The sequence below is a fragment of the Notothenia rossii genome, assembly GCF_949606895.1.
Source record: "Notothenia rossii genome assembly, chromosome: 6".
NCBI lineage: Eukaryota > Metazoa > Chordata > Actinopteri > Perciformes > Nototheniidae > Notothenia > Notothenia rossii.
Window position 1 is genome coordinate 55,709,812 of NC_136909.1, and position 19,042 is coordinate 55,728,853.

Genomic DNA, 19,042 nt, shown 5'->3' on the forward strand with positions numbered 1-19,042 from the left:
TCTTATATTAAGTTTTAATTCAACTGTGTGTTAAGTAATTGTTTGTGTTCTATAATTGGACTGCATCAGTTCTGCATTTTCATTAGAAGAAACATGGTAATCTTGGCTACTTGTTTTTCACGGTTGTTCATTGCAGAGAGCTCTATTATTTTTGATGGTCTTATTATGTATTCCAGCCGCTGTTCTCGTGTTCACTTGGTGTTATCGCGGGAAGTGGCGAAAAGATACGCTAGCTCCGTTTACCTATCGTGTAACTGACAGAAAGCCTAGCCTGGAGTTCCTCAGAGCTGATGGTGAATAGCCACTGCTGCGGTAACGGGCGGAGGAGAAGAAGCCGCAGAAGGAGTCAGCAGTGGCAGAGGAGTAATAGTACGCTGATAGTCTTATAAAATTACCATTATTATTGTATCGTCGGATCATTACAAACGCCAGAAAGGAAGGGAAGGGAAAATAAGGAAAGATGGCGGCCGCGGCCTCGCCGGGATCCGGCTCGTCCACCTCTTCAGACTGGATTGTACTGAGAGACGGTTGCCTGCGTTGCGACGAGGAGGGCCTGCGAAGCCTTTCCTACCACCCGGCCCTCAACGCTATCCTGGCCGTCACAAGCCGCGGCAGCATTAAAGTCATAGACGGCACTTCGGGGGCCATTCTCCAGGCGTCAGCGTTGCACGGTAAGCATCCGAGTCCTCTGTCAGCCCTGACACCAACAGTGTGAGAAACCAGCCTCTGGTTGTCAACACACACTAACGCTAAACACGACACAGGCTAGCGCTAGCTGTTCCTAGTAGTGTTCTTTGGGCCTAGTTACATTATTTGTACAGGATTCCTTTTGGTTTCGCTTTTACATCGTCTTTGGACGTTGAGTGGTTTATCTTCAAATGTACAGTAGTGTTTCTCCAGCGTCTGTGCTTGCTTCTGTTTACCACCGTTATGTCATATACCATGCAAGCTAATAGCTAGCTGGTTAACATAGCACAGCGCTAGTTAGCCGGGCAACCTATCCTGGCTGACAGTTCCTGTCATTCTAGTGGTCAGTCACGATATGTCGTTATATTGACACTTTATGTTGAGGCACTAATGTAGCAAACCTAATGTTTGCTAGTTTAAGGTAGTAACGTTACATAATGGATATGGGAGTTACTGTGACAGCCACTACGCTAGCAAGCGGCACTTTAGCTGCTTAACTCCACAGCCTATGGTGTTAACTGTCAGTCATTTATGGTCTGATGCGGAAAGTAAGCTTTTCTTGATGTTGCAGTTTTCTGTAATAAGAGGTCGAAGAAATATTCAGATCTTATACTTAAGTAAAAGTAGAAGTACCAGAGTTTAGGAATACTCTGTTACAAGTAAAACTTCTGCAATCAAAATTGTACTTAACTAAAAGTAGAAAAGTATTAGAATCAAAATATACTTAAATGTAAAAGTATACATTATGCAGATCAGCCAATTTCAGAATAATTCACATCATATGTTTTGATTATAATGATTGATCGTTAAAGTGTTCTCAAAGCTGGTAAAGGTGCAGCTAGTTTGAATGACTTTGGTATACTGCAGGGTAGCTTGTGAATTTACTCTAGGTGGAACTAAAGTCTGATTTAACACTTGATTATATTTCACATCATTCATCCAAATCTGTAAAGGTACTAAATAAATGTATTGGAGTAAACACTTTACCTCTGATTGTAGTGGGGTAGAATTACTAAGTAGCAAAACAATTGAAATCCTCAAATAAAGTGAGTCCCTCAAAATTCTACAGTACTTGAGTAAATGTACTTGGTTACTTTACACCACTGGGTGGAATCAAGCAATATTTGCTTGCTATGCTTATTTGGCTAATTCAGTCAAACAACCAGTCTAACACTTGTCTTGTTTGTTTTGCACATCTGCGTGCACAGTACAGTCACAATGTTATTGACATGTACATAACATTGACAGTTTCGAAAGACTTGGAAATTCCTTTCACAAGCTGTGCTCCACACCCGCCTGCTAACTGCAATGCTGATCACCGTCCTCTGCTTTGTTTACACATCATAACATGGGGCAAAGCGCTTCTCTTTTAAAAGCTTGAGAGCATTTCTTAAACACACATGGTTTGGGTCTTTATAAGTGTTGACATCATAAATTGTGCAAAGATGCGGATGGATGTCAGTATTTATAGAAAAGCCTTCACCCTGCCTTTATATCGTTGAACAAAATTAAGATTGTTGGTTAGTATCTTTTTCCATATGAAGTGTTTACTGTGATTAAGAAGTTCCCATAGCTCAGTCAGTGTCCAAGTTGTTGTGAATGAGACTGTTGACTGTAAACAGTATTGCCACACACAGTTTATCACATAAATACTGCTTGATTGTAGAACTGTGATAGTTTGTACTGCCCATTGTGTTTGATGGCCGCACCTATTGGAGGATTGGGTCATATGCCTTTTGAGATGTAGCATATCACCGTTTGACGGAGTTACTATGATAATGAAGATGATGATAACAATAATATTAATCATCATAATAATAATAATAACATGCTTTTTCTCACTTTTCAAAACAAAGTAACACAGTCTATAAGCAACCAACTGCACCCAACCTTTTCTCTTAACATGATGGTCTGTCATGTCTTTGAGAGGAAAGTGTTTTCTGCAGTGGTTATCTGTCTGTTCTGTGTGTCAGCCCTGGGTGTAACCCCCCCTCTGACCCAATGTCAGCTGGGATACAGCCCCATGCAACCCTGTGAAAGCACAAGTGGTTACAAATGTATGATTTTTCTGCAAACAGCTAATGTTGATACAAATAGTGCTCCAATGAAAGCTGTTTATATTGTACATAGAAGTGACACTGTACATGCAATACTGAGCTGTCGGATATTCAATGTACTTTACTTTAAATTGACTTGAATCTCAATGTATTTACTGCACCAGCTCCTGGTTTCCAGGTCCAGACTGATGTTATGCCTGTCACCATCAGATGTCTGTCCATCGGGGTGATAGATGGTTGATCCGAGTTGAACCCGAATGCATGGTTATGTCACTTCTAGATGTCTGGTTTCTGGTGTTGTCACATCCATTACTAGAGGATGACAAAACCAGAGTTGGAATGGAAAGATCCTGACACAATGTTTGGGTGTTTCAATGCTGATTCCATATTTGTCGCATTTTATAAGAAACAACAACCTTATGATCAATGCCCCTCACTGCATTTCTGCTTACCATTATAATATTTACAAATCTTATTTTGCTTCAATTGTTTTTGACTTCTGTGAATTCCCCAATGACTGGATACTTACCTTAAGGTGTCCAGTATTTTGGCACTTAGTTGCATTACAATATTGTAAAGGTAACTCCGAGTCTTCAGTATAGCAAAGTGTGTTTTGTCTGAAAAGCTTGAAACTGACCCCTAGAAGTGCTTACATTTTAATTTGTAAAAGGTGTAGGAAGCCTGTATGTGAATTATATACGCTTCGATATAAATGCCTACATTTTCAAAGATTAAATTAAATTCAAAACCTTTATTTATCCAGGTGAAATCCCATTGAGATCATTGATCTCTTTTTCAAGGGAGACCTGCAGCAGTAGGTTCCACATGAAGACGTAAAAACAACAAAAGGACATCATACAGCAAAAATGACAGGGATTACAATTTACATATCTATCCACATGTACAGGTACCAACAGCATCTGGTTGTGTAGCATCCAACCGAGCTTTAAAAACATGTAGTGGTACCAGATTGGTAATTTTCCATTCTTTTTGCTGACTGTTCCAAGTTAGTGGAGAAAAGCTTTCTTCCCTAAGACAGTCCTAGCACTTGGCACATTTAATAAAACCACAGCATGCGATCTCAGGCAAACAACGAGAAGATGCTCTTCTCGTTGTTTAATAATAATGCCGTTTTTCTTTTGTTAGGCTGCTGGTTGTTTTGTCAAGCTTTCAAACATTACCCATCCTCCAACCAAACCAACCCTCTTTTTGTCAATCACCAACCATTGAAATAGACTACACAAAAGGGAGGTAACTTAAGTTGTTGTCAGGGCAATTCAATTGAAGACTAATTATATGTCTATAAACACAACTCATATTATGATCAAATATTTTGTAAAACCGCAATGCAGCAAAGTATGGTATAATATGGTAAATACATATCTGTTTTCAATTCAACAGTAGAAATAAGAAAATGACGAAGAAAAGGTTTGGCTTTCATTTGTTTGGCACAAGATGGTAGAGCATACATGGCGAATAACGGACGTTTCCCTGTATTATTATCTCAAAGTACAATCGACCAAAGATACATGAAACTTAGCCGTATTTCAGGTAGATATTTAGCCTTCATTCCAGCCTCCCTTCCTTCACACTGTCTGCTATCTTCTGTTCCTTTCACAGCTAAACCTGGCGGCCGTGTCAGGTGTCAGTACTTTCCTGCAGCAGACAAGGTGCTTTTTGTGGACGACTATGCAGTGGGATGCAGGAAGGACCTGAATGGCATCCTGCTCCTGGACACAGCTCTGCAGCCTCCTGTGGCAAAGCCGGAGGACATGGTCCAGCTGGAGCTACCCGTCACAGAGGTGAGGGACCACTGTTCAGAGAGACTGCGCCTCATATTCACATGTTTGTGCCCTTTAAAGATGTGTGTCCTTAACCCTTTCATTCCTCCCTCAGTATATAAGCCCTCATTGTTATTACTACTGCAGGGCCTGTTTGGGTCTTTCTCTTGGTTTGAAGTGAATAATTGATTGCCTCAACTAAGTCAAAGCCCCCTGAACAGTGGATGCCCCAGGTGGTGTTTTTCCTTGGAGCAAGCAGGAACATTCATTGTTTATATTAATTGCTAACACAAACTATGTTGTTCTAAATAAAATTCAAACATTTGACTATGTTGGCAGAATGTGTGTTAAACATCATACTTCTTGATGTTTAACGACCTGATGTCACAACCTGTATATTCAAATTGTTTTAGATACTACACACTATACAAGGCGCATTTACACAAGCCATGTTTTGTCATTGGTGCAACATTTGGCAGGAAATAAACTCTGGTGCTGACGCTTACAGAGGCCTTGCATAGGCCATTTAAGGATGTGTTGCCACAACTTATCTGCTGAAACACAGTAGCACTCATCTGCTATTATATCTTACTATTCAACTGCATCTCAACAGCTGTACCTAAACAATTTAATTATTTAAGGTACAAATGATCTGACACTTTTCTGTGGGGCCACTTGTTAGGTTAATTGGTTCTGAATGTGTCTACAGTGACATGTGACTGAAGTCATATAATCATGCAATAAATGGCTCAAGAACCCATGAAATCCTTTATTTGTTAAGAAGATGGTATCAATGGTACCTGTTGATGATGGTAACTGTGTTTGTGTGTGTTTGTCTGTTGTTAGGCCCAGCAGATGCTGTCAGCCTGTCAGGAAAAGATTGACGTGTCTAACACAGAGGGCTATGAACTCTTTATGACCCTGCTCAAAGAAGGCCTGAAGAATACCTCACACGAGACGGCAGCCAATCACAAAGTGGCCAAGGTAAGTCTGAAACCTTTCAAAAAGTGACATTTTTTAAAGTGTTACGTCTTGTATAAATAGATGCTTACTTTCCATGCTAATATCAACACATCAGGGTTATGTCATTTAGCTGTTAGTGACACCTTAAAGTCACGCACGTGTTTCAGTATGGGATGTTTTCGAAGATCATGTGAGAGGAGTCGGTGAAGGAAGACTAATGATCCTCCCACTCAGGCCACTCAGAGTACTACAGAGTAATTCATTCCACTCGTTCCACTGCCTCTCCTTTCTGGGTCCCTATTGCTCTTACTTCACTTACTGCCTTTGAGCAATAGAAGAGCCACATTCATTGTAGGTTAGGTTCCTTAGGGTGGACACTAGTATAATGTATTGCCATCTAATGCAATAGCTATAAATGAATATGTGCTCTGTAAAGCTAAAGTTTAATTATTGTTAACACTGAGCTGTTGATTAAACCGATATTATGTTATGGTGTTGGATTACATTATCTTTTACCGATTCCTTGCTTTTAGATTTAAGTATATAGGTAAAAGTACAAAATACCTGTTAGAACGTTCTAGGAAACAAATGGAATTCACACAATTTCTTTCAAACCGAGGTCTAATTTTTTTTTCTCACACAGTTTAAACACAGCCGTGTTAGCACAGCTAGTTTTCTCTCCCAAATATTGATCGAATAACAAGCTATGACTAGGGCCCGAATCTTGCTAAAGCGATGTATTAAGTCATGTCAGGACTCTCTGACTGGGGGTCCCTCTTTAATTGTGTAGATTACCTTATCAAACAAAACCATGCTACATGCTAAAGTCAAATTGAAGCAAGCCAATCTAATAAAGTTAGCAGTGAATACATGGCCTTCTCTAGTCACAGTTGGCTACTGGGATGTAAACACCAGCACATAGAGGTAGCACTTTAAACCTATTGGTTTCAATTAGGGGTGCAACAACTAATCGACTTAATCGATTAAAATCTATTACCGAATTAGTTGCCAACTAATTCAGTCATCGATTCGTTGGTGACGTCATCACGTGTGTTTCACGCGCCGTTAAGCTCCAACGTTATTGGTCTTTTTATCGGTACTGGAGACATTTAAAAAATATGTCATGTATTATTGCTAAAAAAACATTATATCGCAGTCTTAGCGTTGCCATCTCGTTTCTAATATGCAAAAAGACAAACAAATGCGTCTATGGTGTATTTTCGATCAGACGAGATCTCTCTCTCCCGTCTGTGTGCGAGGGGGCGGGGCAGTTTACACACACGCAGCTGCTACATGCAGCAACACACTGCGGAGATGGCGGAGAGAACGCGCTCCGAGCTGTGGTTAAACTTTACCCGTCTCGATGTGGACAATGCTCGTTGCCAAAAGTGCAATAAGAGTTTAGCGTGTAAGGGCGGTAACACAAACAATTTGTCTAAACATTTAGCAAAAGTTCACCACAGAGGAATGCACCGGGTTCGACTGTCTTTCTAGTAGCTCTGTAGCCCCATCCACGAGTAACGTTTCCACGTCAGGTGTTATGTATGCTAGCAGCAACACACAGAGTTAACTACATTATACAAACATGGGTTAATGATTAGAGGTAACTGAGTTATTTATTTTTTTAAAGTTCCAGCTATTCTGTTTACAGTTCTGTCATCAGATTATTTAATAAGATTTTTTTAAAACACTGTTGTTTCTTTTGATGTGAAATATTATTTATTTAATTTAAAGAGCATCTTGCAGGTTTTTATTTATTCTATATTTATGCTTAAACTTGCTTGAAAATTACAATTAAAAAAAGTGAATGCAGGATTTGATATGTTTTACGAGACATAAGGGCAGGAATTCAGAGGGAAAGGAGCAATTTTGAGCTCTGCTCTTAAAAACGGCTTTTTTTTAAGGTCATACGTCAAACGCGTCATATTACATCACGCAGGGGGACACATCTCCGCTCTCTGACCGCGGGTATAGTAGAGTTGCGTTGAGTAGAGCGGTTGTGTTTTAAGGAGCTGGTATTTTTCGGTAGTTTTACATTGTATTTCACCATTTGTAATCATGGTGCAGTATTGTGTTTGTGCAGGTTGCACAAATACCAGCCTGTCAGGACATCGAGTCCACAGTAAAAAGGACCGGAGCTAGCGTTCGTTCCTGGATGCGTTGTGCATCCACCTCCCTGCAGCACATACTCTCCACAGCTTTATCAGGAAACCGTATTACTTCTCTCCCCCCCCACCCCTTCGCTGCTCTCTCTCTCTCTCGCTCTCCCCTCCGGTACAGGGCACCGTAAGACATAGTGTGGAGTTGCATTAGGTAACGCTGTGGTGGCTGTACTGCTCCAGCCGTCTCCTTTGTGTTTGTTTGTTTCCCCCTGTCTGTGTTGTTTGTGTGTGCGTGGTGGCTGTCACTCCTGGCTCCCGGCTCAACCTCCACTCACCTGCTGCAAGCAGCTGTGCACCCTCCCCGACTACACACCTGCTTTCCATCAAGCCATTTACAACGACATATCAACGGAGGCTCCACAACCTTTCTCCGCCAGATCGTCAAGTATCAGCCGTATCTCGCGTCTCTCCTCCAGTACACAGCACCGTAGTGTGGAGTTGCATTAGGTAACGCGAGATACGGCTGATACTTGCACATTAGTTTCTGTTATGGATCAGTATCAACAGTACTGCCAGTAACGTTACTATATAATCAATGCTACTTTAGTTATAGCCTGATATATGATAGCTAACTTTAAAATGTTGTGATGTGACATTAGCTAACATTCTGTAGCTAACGCCGGTCACTCACCAAGATAGCTGCCCAGTTCTCCACTGGTTCTCCTCACACCACAGCTCAATTTCTCTCCGATGGCCGTCATTTCTTCTAATCCTTGGCTGCTCCTGGTCTCTTGGACGCCTAGCAGGCTCATAATTATAAGGTTGTGGTCCGTCATATGCATTCAAATATTCATGTTCAACTTCTTCTGTGTCGAAACTAGCATTGGGATCCATGTTTATTAATACGTTACACCGGCCGCTCTCCCCCTTGTGTCCCCCGTGTTACGTCACACGCGGGAGGTCACGTGCCGAGGCTTTTTTATGCGGAAGTGAACATTTCTTACAAAAGCGACGCCAGATGTCACTGTAGTGTATATTTCTGTTTTTTTTTTGGAAAATCTAGTGTATTCATCATTTTCATACACATTTATTCACAGGTGTCTTTAACCTGGAAGTTGCTCTTTAAATAAAAAGCAATGTTAATTTTGTTCAAAATGTGTTTAGTTAATAATATATGTATTTTTGAATCAAGTATTGATCTTTATTGTCTTCATTGTTAGTTTCCACATGCCTAAAACAACCTAAAGCTAAATCTAAAAGTTGATGGCTAAATAAGAGCGTTTGAGAAATTGTGCAAGGCATACAGTAATAGTCCGAATAGTCGATTAATTGATTATCAAATTAGTTGTTGCAGCCCTAGTTTCAATACTAGTCTAATGTTCTAAAGGAGAGATAAAACTTAAAAAACACAAAATGTAGTGGCAGTTTATTTCTGTCGCGTTAGCAGATCAATATTATTTGTCTTCCTTGTGTATCTAGTAGGGCTGCACGATTTTGGGAAAAAATCTTATTGGCATTTTCCTGACAAATATTGCGATTGCAATTCGAATTGCGATATTTGTTTTTAAGCGACCCAACGTAAGTTTATTGTAAAATGCGGCCATAACTCCGGCTATGAAGGTCGTATCAACATGCTCCCGTCTCTAGCACCCCCGCAGCCCGAGCTAAGAGTGAAAGAACTAAACTTACATGAAACTTCCGTTGGGTTGCTTTCAAGTCAAGCTTCAGTTTAAGATTCACCCTGTAAGAGAAACATGTGGTGGAGCATTACTAACCTGACTCAGATGGTTTGTTTGTTTCACCAAACCATCTAGGAAAGTTCCATTTGGAAGCCATTTGGAAAGGGCAGGCACTTTCAAAAATACATGGCTGGTGATTGGCTCGATCTGTCGATCACCTTCTATCATGGGCCACTTCTGATTGGTTAACAATGGCTGGTACATGTTGAGCACAGCACTTCTGATGGGTGTGGATGACCGACACACAAAAAGAAAAAAAAAAATTGTAAAAAAAAAAAAGAATGTTAAAAAAGATCGCAGGCTTTGCGATTTGATAATCGCATCATTTCCAATTTCGATTTAAAATCGATTAATCGTTCGGCCCTAGTGTCCAGTACAGTGCGTCTACATGTCTAGCCTGGTGGAGCTGGCAAACACGGGCTGTGTGTGTTTTGGTACAGCAAAGGACAATGTGACTTGGCTTGTATAAAATAAGGAGGAAATAACCATATTTACAAAGTTAACCTTATTCAATTGTTTTCTGGACCTGATTTTCTATAAACACAATTGAATGTAAACAGCAACATCCCTTCTCAAGTGTCATTGCTTACGTGAATGTTTCCTAAAGAACTTAAGAATGTGTTTACCTGTTTGGTAACTCTAGTCATCATGTACTCAAATATACCTGCACCAGTGTCTGCTTGACTGTAAATTCACACCTTGATGATATAGCTAGCTCCTAGTGATCTGCTTTTTATTTTACTGGCATTAAATCTCTCTCTCCTCTCTCTGATGTTTGGCTTCTCTTTCAGTGGGCGACAGTGACCCTCCAGCTTCCCCACCACGTGCTGAAGCTGGTGGCCAGTGCCATTGTCAATGAGCTCAAGAAGATAAACCAGAACGTAGCTGCCTTGTCTGTGGCTTCATCCATCATGGACAGGCTCTCCTACCTCTTATCAAGTGCCAGGCCTGAGCTTGGTGTGGGCCCCGGGCGCTCTGTAGATAGGTGAGCAAGCAGGAAATAGTGATTTTTCTTCCTCCAAAAATCAAACAACTTTTGTAGCATCACTCTGTAATCTATGATACACAACACGCATATGACTGATTGTAAACAGTCCACTACAAAACAGGAACTGTGATACATTCCACGCCTACACACGTAACGTAAAACTGAACGTGTTCCTTATTTGTTCTCTGCAGGTCTTTGATGTACAGTGAGGCCAACAGGAGGGAGACTTTTACATCGTGGCCCCATGCTGGGTACAGGTGGGCTCAGCCTGATCCAATGGCACAAGCAGGGTTTTACCACCAGGTAGGTTCTGACAGAGGAGAACAGCAGTCTGTAGCTTTACATCTGTTTACTCGCATGCACATTCAAATCATTTGCATGCAGTCGAGGGGATTTTTTACGGCTTTTGAATGCTGTACACAACAATAGATGTGAACTCTTGGTAGATAGATCATCTCATGGTCCCTTTCAAAGTAAGCATTGTATGTATTATAACAGTCTCTGTGCACAGAGTCTTTCTTACTTAAAAGCACACTGCTCCACCTCTGGTGGACAGCTGAACATCTACATGGTGTGTATGGGCCTTTACCGGAGTTTTCTGTTGTTTTATCCGCCAGGAGGATGTACTGTTAGCACTGTTAGATTAATAGCAAACTGTTGAGCAATTTTTCCAAACAAATCAGGATTTTGCATTGTGCATGCTTCACCAAATTGGTCCAGTGCAGACATTTATTAATTATTCCTGTTTCTTGTAATATCAATGCTGTGTATTTAAACCTGTGGTTGAAATCCGGCTGTGTAAGTGTTTGTCCCACCCTGTCTTTCCATAGCCTGCCTCAACAGGAGATGACAGAGCCATGTGTTTCACCTGCAGTGTGTGTCTGGTCTGTTGGGAACCTACAGATGAGCCCTGGTGAGTTAACTTTATTAAAAATGCATTTATTGAGCTACAAGCTATAACATATGAATGAAGACCAACATTTCTCTGCTATCCCTAGGTCTGAACACGAGCGACATTCTCCCAATTGTCCCTTTGTGAAGGGCGAGCACACACAGAATGTGCCACTGTCAGTGACACTGGCCACCAGCCCTGCCCAATTTCCCAACAGCCCCGACAGTTCGGACAAGATCGCCTGCTATGGCTTCGGCAGCTGTCCACAGTTTCTGGCTGCTGCCACCAAGAGGGGCAAGATCTGCATCTGGGACGTCTCTAAAATGATGAGGGTCAGAACATCTAAATGTTAAAGCATCAAACTCTCTCATATGTGTTGTGTTTCACTTTCAATGATATCGGTGGCAGCCTGGAAATGTTGGTATGGGCCCAGAATCAAGAGTGTGTCTTTGTGGGCTGAACAGGTGCACTTGAAGTTTGACATCAATCCATACGACCCAGCCATCCTGAGGCAGCTGATTCTGTGCGGGGGGGCGGAGCAACAAAGCGAGTCTCGCAGACCAACCCTGGCCTGGCTGGAGGAGTCCTCCACCTACTCAGACCTGCCCAAGCTAGAGGGAGACAGGTAAAACACATAGATTTCCAGCTAGATAATTTAGGATAATACCAAAACCTAGTACAGAATTTAAGTACTATCCTCAAAACAAACAACAACAACAGAAGTGTGGATGACTGAAAAGACAGTAGCCATTTACTCTGACTCAAGCACTCAGTTCTTGTTTCTTTGATGGAATCTTGTGTTTGTGTTTTATCATGTTAGTCATGTCTTTTTAATCACTTCTTAATTTGCAGTGATGACCAGTTGGAGGATTCAGACAGCGATGAGCATTCCCGATCAGAGTCATTAACCGGTATGAAGACATGAATTACCACTTTTTGTGCTTTCTAAGTGCTGGTGTTGTTTCAGAGATTAGGATGCACAATATCAAAAGCAATGTAGATACGGGATGTCAACTTTATTTCAATATTTTTGTTTAAAAAACAAATGTATCCAACCTATTATCAGGAACATGACAGACCTCTCCTCTTGTTTTTATTCCAGGCCAGCAGTCGCAGTGCGAGAGCATGGATGTGAGCCTGGGGGTGACGTCGCTGAGTGTGCTGCAGCAGCCGGAGAAGCTCCAGTGGGAGGTGGTGGCCAGTGTGCTGGAGGACACGGTTAAGGACCTGGAGGAATTGAGTGCCAACCCCTCACTAAACCAAGCCAAGGCCCACAGCCAGGCCAAAGCAAAGGACAAGGTGGCTGACTACCACAACATTCCCTTCCCCTGCCTGCTGGCCGGAGGCCTGCTCAGCTACCGCCCAGCATCCTGCACCCCCGTGGCTGGACCCCCGCCCACAGCCCCAGCTTCAACTCGCAGGACCACAGATGGTCCGCTAAGGACTCACGGCCCTGAGCCCTTTCACCCTGGGCCTCTCCAGGACCCAATGGAGATAGAGACCTGTAACCCCCAGATTGCGGCCCAGGAGCAGGGCTTCTCTAACCTCGTAGGTTCCCAACCCCCCAGCCCCTCCTCTCTGCCGGCTGTTCGCAGGACTATACCTGTGCTGCTGCTGTACAGCATCAGAGAGGTGGATGACAAGTCCTCAGGGCAAGTTTTTGCTCAAATGAACAATCTAATGAGTAAGGGGCTCCACGAGGAGGGCTTCACTGTGCCACAGATTATAGAGATGGAGTTTGACACACACGAGCAGCTTCTTCTTCAGGATCCTCCTATCACTTATATTCAGCAGTTTGCTGATGCAGCAACTAATCTGGCAGGGTTAGATGGTCACATGGACAAATGGAGCATGCTGGCTGCAGCTACGGCCTCCGCCCCCCCTCGGCCAGGAGCACTTGTGCAGTGCTTGAGGCTTCCCAAACAGCTGGAAGAGGAGAACCTTTATGTGGACTCGATCACGCCCTGCTGGGACGGTGTGCACCTCCTGGTGGGCCTGCAGCCATGTGGCACCGAGTCTCTGAGTGCTACAAACCAGGTGGAGGCTCTCAACAACCTGAACCGCCTGCACTCTGCACTCTGCCGCCAGCGCAAAGGAGACGGTCTACACTCAGTGGCCAATGGGGTGGAAGGCCACCACTCAGGGGGCTCACCACCTCAGACCCCCCTCATTCTCCCCCCAGGAGACCAGCCGCAGCAGCAACAGAGGTCCCCAAGTAGTGGGAATGGTGGCTATCTTGCACTCTACAAGCTCAACTACTCCACCCGTATCGTCACCTTGGATGAGGAACCGGTGAAGGTGCAGCAGATCTGGGACCCTTGTGATGCCATCACCTCCCTCATACTGCTGCCTCCTGATGTGCTCGACAGCAGGGAGGACGACAATGAAGAAGCTCCTGAGGAGGCTCTGGCCTCAGGGTCCAAAAAGGGCTCCTCTGGGTTTGGAATGGCCCCTGCAGGCCCTGGTGGCTCTGCTGGTACTGGGACTGCATGTGGTGCAGCAACAACCAGCAGCACTGTCACCGGCCCCTCCACCTCTGGCATGAGCCACAAAGAGTGCAAGCGGGTGGAGGTGGCGGGCCTGGGCCACCTGGTGGTGACCACACGGGCTGGATATATAATGATACTGGACTTGTCTACGTTGGAGGTCCTGGCCAAGGTGGAGCCTCCTAAGAAGGAGGGGTCTGCAGAGGAGACGGACCCCTTTGTCTCAGTGACCTATTGCTCGGGGACTGACCGCCTTTGTGCCTGCACCAAAGGTTAGTGTTTCATTCCTGGGCCTGTTTCTCTGTCGACGGCAGTTCTGCTGACTGCTGGGATAGATGGGCTGCGATTGGGTTTAATGAATTGGGTTTTCAAAGTAGTTTTTTTTTTTTTCAGCAGCATATTATTGAAGATTTGTGGCTCTAGTGAGGTATTCTGAGAGCCTGATGTGTTGGTTGGATTGAGTCAAATTGAACTAAAGTGTGCATGCTCTGTGGTAATGATGGAACATGTCATCCAGTGCAACCGTGTGGTTCATTGAAGTGTTTTTCATACTTTTTGATCAAAAGTGGCACACAGGAAGAATGTATACAAAGCATTGATACATAATACTTGTTAGTTTTTTAGGGTGTTTTTGTCACTCAAATGGATATAACTTTTATATTAGCTGCAACATGATACACAATTGAGGTACCTTAAAGCCTTAGATGTGTTTTTCAAGCATAGTGGTATATAGTAGGAGTGACAAACAATTTTGCCGATGTTTTACTTCATATACTGTAATAGTAGCATAATGCAGACTAGGGCAGCCTATCCCGCGTGTGGCGCGTGCATGTGTAGAGCGAGTAAGAGAGAAGTTTCTCCCAAGAACATTGAATGCTGGATTTCATTTACCGATCCTGCAGACATCCGATACACAGAGCGGAAGTCCTGCAGCATGCGCCCCCCCCCTGCAGCAGCAGCTCCTCACAAAGGAGAGGGCAGCCCCCCACAGTTCCACCACAGTCACAGTTCTAATCCTGATGCCCGGACTTCAGATTTTTTCCGTCAGATTTAAAAACAACGATGCTAACGAGACTTCTCCAGGTCACCGCGAACAACATAAACATCGGAGCATTTAACTTGTTTACCGATCTGCCGATGGTGGTAAATAGGATTAACATTGGCCGATGTCTCGATGTATCGGTGCAACCCTAATATACTGTAATTTATAGTATACTCGGCTGTAAACTCATCTTCCCAGTTAACTTCTCTGTCAGAAATATCAAACATTTAAAAAAAAAAATCAGAACACCTTTTCAATAATGTTTTTATGTTCTGAGTTGTGTGAACTCAGCAAGCGCACTGTTCCTGTTCTGTAAAATTGTCCTAAAAACTATTCTTCTATTTTCATCAGCAAGCTTAATGTCCAGCCTTGCTTTATATATGTTTTCTCAACACTTTTGTTAACTCAAGAGGTTTAGCACCTGCAGGTGATTTGTTTATATACTGTCAAGATCAATCAACTGAAGTAAGAGTTAAAAGTGCAGTGAAGTCATTTTTAGGTTTTCATTTTGTTTCGTATCTCGTTTGAAGGTGGAGAACTTCATTTCCTTCAAATTGGAGGTGTGTGTGACGATCTAGATGATGGAGACATGTTTATTGATGGCCCCCTTTCTAAAGGGGCTGAACTGCTGCTTGAAGGAGCCAAGCCCTCCTCCAACCCCTCTAGCCCTGGAATAACAGGTGAACCTGACTCACTCACTCACTCACTCACTCACTCACTCACTCACTCACTCACTCACTCACTCACTCACTCACTCACTCACTCACTCACTCACTCCCTCAGTAGCTGTCCACTTCAGAATTCATGGCCTGATCGTTAATTACAAACATTTCACTGGTAAATTGTTTGCCCTTCTGTGATGCTGTAACTGCTGAACTGTCCTCTTTGAAGGAGTGGACCTCCTTGTTGACCAGCCGCTGTCCACGGAGAGCCTGATGTCACTGGTGGAGCTGACACGCTTCGAGACGTTGATCCCCCGCTTCTCAGCCACTGTGCCGCCATGTTGGTCGGAGGTGCAGCAAGAGCAGCAGCAGCGGCGCCACCCCCAGCACCTCCACCAGCAGCACCACGGAGATGCAGCCCAACACACACGCACCTGGAAGCTTCAGAGCGACAGGTAGCCTCAACTTTTTTAAAACTGTATGACTGCAGTCACTTTAATAGTGAGGCTCCTCCTCTAATAAGTCATCTTCAGTGCTTGAGTTGAATATCTGAGCAGTCGGTGACCTGTGTTGTCTTTGCAGCTCCAGCTGGGACGAGCATGTGTTTGAGCTGGTGCTGCCCAAGGCCTGCATGGTGGGTCACGTGGACTTCAAGTTTCTCCTGAATGCCAACATCATCAACATTCCTCAGATCCAGGTCACCTTACTGAAGAACAAAGCGCCCGGGCTGGGCAAAGTCAGCGGTAAGGACACTGCCTTGAGATGGTATCTTTTTTGTAAAGTATTTAGTACAGTGACTATACTGAATGCATACCTGCAGGTTGGTAGATTGTTCTTTGCAACTGTTTTGATCCAGGTGCTTAAATATGTTTTGTGTTGTTTTTCATTACAATATCCGCTAAAAGGAATTGTGGCCTATTGAATATGGATCCTCTCTTTGTGTGTGACTCTTGCCTCTGATGTCTGTAACAGAGACGGCGGTGGACAGACAGATCTCCTTCCCCCTCTCCAGCATCCTCCACGCTAACGGCGAGAGGAACGGACAGCCTCTGCTGCATGACTTCACAGAGGACATCCAGTTCATGGACATTGAGGAGACATCAGGTAAAGAATAACACCATTTTTGCTTTATTTCAGATTCAGAAATGTTGCTGTCTCTAATTTTCTAAAAAGACTGTAACAAACATGAGTATAAAGGTTGGCATTTAGTGTTTAAGCGCTTTGAGTGGTTGGTAAACTGGAAAGGCATGACATTTCTTTTTAGGGCTGAAGGTTGTTGTTTGACATTGTTAAAGTCTTAATGTGTGTATTACCCGCCCTAAATATAGCGGTTCATGTGTTTGCTGCAGGTTCCATGCTTTGTCCATTCCTGGAGGACCACAAGGAGGACATCCTGTGTGGTCCAGTGTGGCTGGCCAGTGGGCTGGACCTCTCTGGCCATGCAGGCATGCTCAGTCTCACCAGCCCCAAGCTGGTCAAAGGTAACTACACTCACAAGTACACGTTCTGTGAGGGCATCATGACCTGATCCCAACCTGACCCTCAGGGGTTTTCTGCTCAGGAAGATGCTATTCAGTTGTGAGTACGTTCATGTTTTCTAAGCTGTATTGTTCTCCCTCCCCTGGAGGCATGGCGGGAGGCAAGTACCGCTCCTTCCTGGTTCACATTAAAGCTGTGAGTGACCGGGGCATGGAGGAGAGCCCCCGACCTGTGGTGAGGATGCCCTGTGCCAAGCCCCAGGGCACCAAAGCGCACTCACTGTCCACCCTGCTGCAGCGGGCTCAGGCCTCCAAGGTACACATCACTGCTTCCAGTTTTCTCAGGATAGGTTCATATTTGAAATACTCCCATGCAAATATAAATGTAAATAATGTTTTTATTGATGTAGTAGTTCTCATATCCTTACCTTTCCAAAAAAGTTAACACACTCACATTAATGTATTTGTTTGTGTGTGTGTGATTGTAGGAGAAGGTGTCTGCAGTGAAAAGCGAGAGCTCAGCGCCCTCGAAGAAAGTGGAAAACATGCGAGGCTGTGACCTGCTGCAGGAGGTCTCAGTCACAATCAGAAAGTTTAAAAAGACGTCAATGCCCAAAGAAAGGTCAGATCAATGTGAAACATTATGTTCTGTTGGCACTGTCAAAATGTTGTTGTAATAAATATCTAACATTGCAGAAGTAAATTGAACAGTAAGTGTACAAACACACATTCCATCAGATGACAGTGACTTCTTGGTATACCTGTTTCTGCTGTTCCTGTTGCAGAAGTAAACTTATGTTTGTCCTTCTCTGCTCCTCAGGGTCCAACGCTGTGCTATGCTGCAGTTCCCAGACTTCCACGAGAAGCTGCTGGACGCGCTGTGTAGACGCACAGAAGTCAGCCCAGCCAATGAGCACGCTCAGAGCCTCATCCTCGACATCCTCTGCTGGCTGGCTGGGGTGTTCTCTAACGGACCTTGCAGGTAGGACTAAAATAACACCACATTCATCTATGACATCTCGTTCACACTTTACCTCCACTTTGACATTTTGCAGACAATAATAATATATTCTTTGGCTTCAGTTTAAGAGAAGGAAAAGAGGGCCTGCTGGCAAAATCCCGGACAAGGCTAACGGATATTGTGCGGATGTGTTTCTTCGAAGCTGGCCGGAGCATCGCGCACAAATGTGCCCGCTTTCTTGCACTTTGTATAAGGTAAGGAGCATGGATGATTTCAGTGGCTATCTGAACTGCCCAGTGAAACTGAGGGGCAGATACATTCAATATCTATCTATCTATCTATCTATCTATCTATCGATCTATCGATCTATCGATCTATCGATCGATCGATCGATCATAACACTTACTCACTCACTCAAAACACATTGTCTACAGATAAATTGCATAACAGGAAAGCACACGTACTAAATATTCATAAGCAAACACGTATCCCTGGGGAATATTTGTTTTGTTTGCTGTGTTGCGAAATAAATATTGAATTCACCCCCGAGAGCACCTGAACCTGGATTTATGAAGTGAGCAGTGACGTAATATAGGTTCAGCAACTTTTTATCAAATGATCTGGGGGGGGCACTGGAAAGAAAAGCATAACACATTATTATGGCTATCCCTTCTGCTTTATGTCAACGTTTATTTGGTTCCTATAGTGTAAAATGCCGATACGATGGAGTATTTGTACTTTTATTTATGTTTTTGGGTTTATACGGACATAATAATAAACATGCCGTTTTATTTTTCCCTGCTGTAGCAATGGGAAAGGTGACCAAAGTCAGCAGGGTTTTGGAGTCAGTCTTCTGAAGGCAATGCTAGACAATATGCCTTATCTGCCTGCATCAGCTACTGGTGGTAAGTAACTGAACAACAACTCCGATCATCATCCCCCAGCATTCAGTGCCTGACCCCTCTGTCCTGTCTCAGGATCTGTGTTCTGGTACTTCGTGCTGCTGAACTACGTGAAGGAGGAGGACCTGGCAGGCTGCAGCACCGCCTGCGCCTCTCTGCTCACCACCATCTCTCGACAGCTGCAGGACCGCCTCACCCCCTTGGAGGCTCTGCTGCAGACCAGGTACTGCAACTACTTCAAGAGTTTCTTACAGCCTCTGCAGGCTTGTCTTCTATTACTTAACTTATTTATTTATTTATTT

General features: G+C 43.7%; 1 protein-coding gene across 7 annotated transcripts in view; it reads left to right on the top strand.

Annotated features, from left to right (window-relative positions):
* The first annotated feature begins 225 nt into the window (after positions 1-225).
* The window catches only part of birc6 (baculoviral IAP repeat containing 6), a 135,037-nt gene continuing 116,220 nt past the window's right edge, over positions 226-19,042 (top strand). For all 7 annotated transcript variants that reach the window (XM_079690602.1, XM_079690605.1, XM_079690603.1 and 4 more), the window contains exons 1-21: positions 226-671; positions 4,365-4,546; positions 5,372-5,509; positions 10,121-10,314; positions 10,509-10,620; positions 11,148-11,230; positions 11,316-11,541; positions 11,674-11,834; positions 12,062-12,120; positions 12,312-13,967; positions 15,268-15,417; positions 15,629-15,854; positions 15,982-16,142; positions 16,372-16,503; positions 16,749-16,880; positions 17,027-17,193; positions 17,366-17,499; positions 17,698-17,859; positions 17,961-18,092; positions 18,646-18,743; positions 18,816-18,963. In XM_079690602.1, coding sequence (XP_079546728.1) covers positions 461-671; positions 4,365-4,546; positions 5,372-5,509; positions 10,121-10,314; positions 10,509-10,620; positions 11,148-11,230; positions 11,316-11,541; positions 11,674-11,834; positions 12,062-12,120; positions 12,312-13,967; positions 15,268-15,417; positions 15,629-15,854; positions 15,982-16,142; positions 16,372-16,503; positions 16,749-16,880; positions 17,027-17,193; positions 17,366-17,499; positions 17,698-17,859; positions 17,961-18,092; positions 18,646-18,743; positions 18,816-18,963 — 4,664 coding nt within the window. In that variant the 5' untranslated portion in view covers positions 226-460. The remainder of the gene's footprint in view (positions 672-4,364; positions 4,547-5,371; positions 5,510-10,120; positions 10,315-10,508; positions 10,621-11,147; positions 11,231-11,315; positions 11,542-11,673; positions 11,835-12,061; positions 12,121-12,311; positions 13,968-15,267; positions 15,418-15,628; positions 15,855-15,981; positions 16,143-16,371; positions 16,504-16,748; positions 16,881-17,026; positions 17,194-17,365; positions 17,500-17,697; positions 17,860-17,960; positions 18,093-18,645; positions 18,744-18,815; positions 18,964-19,042) is intronic.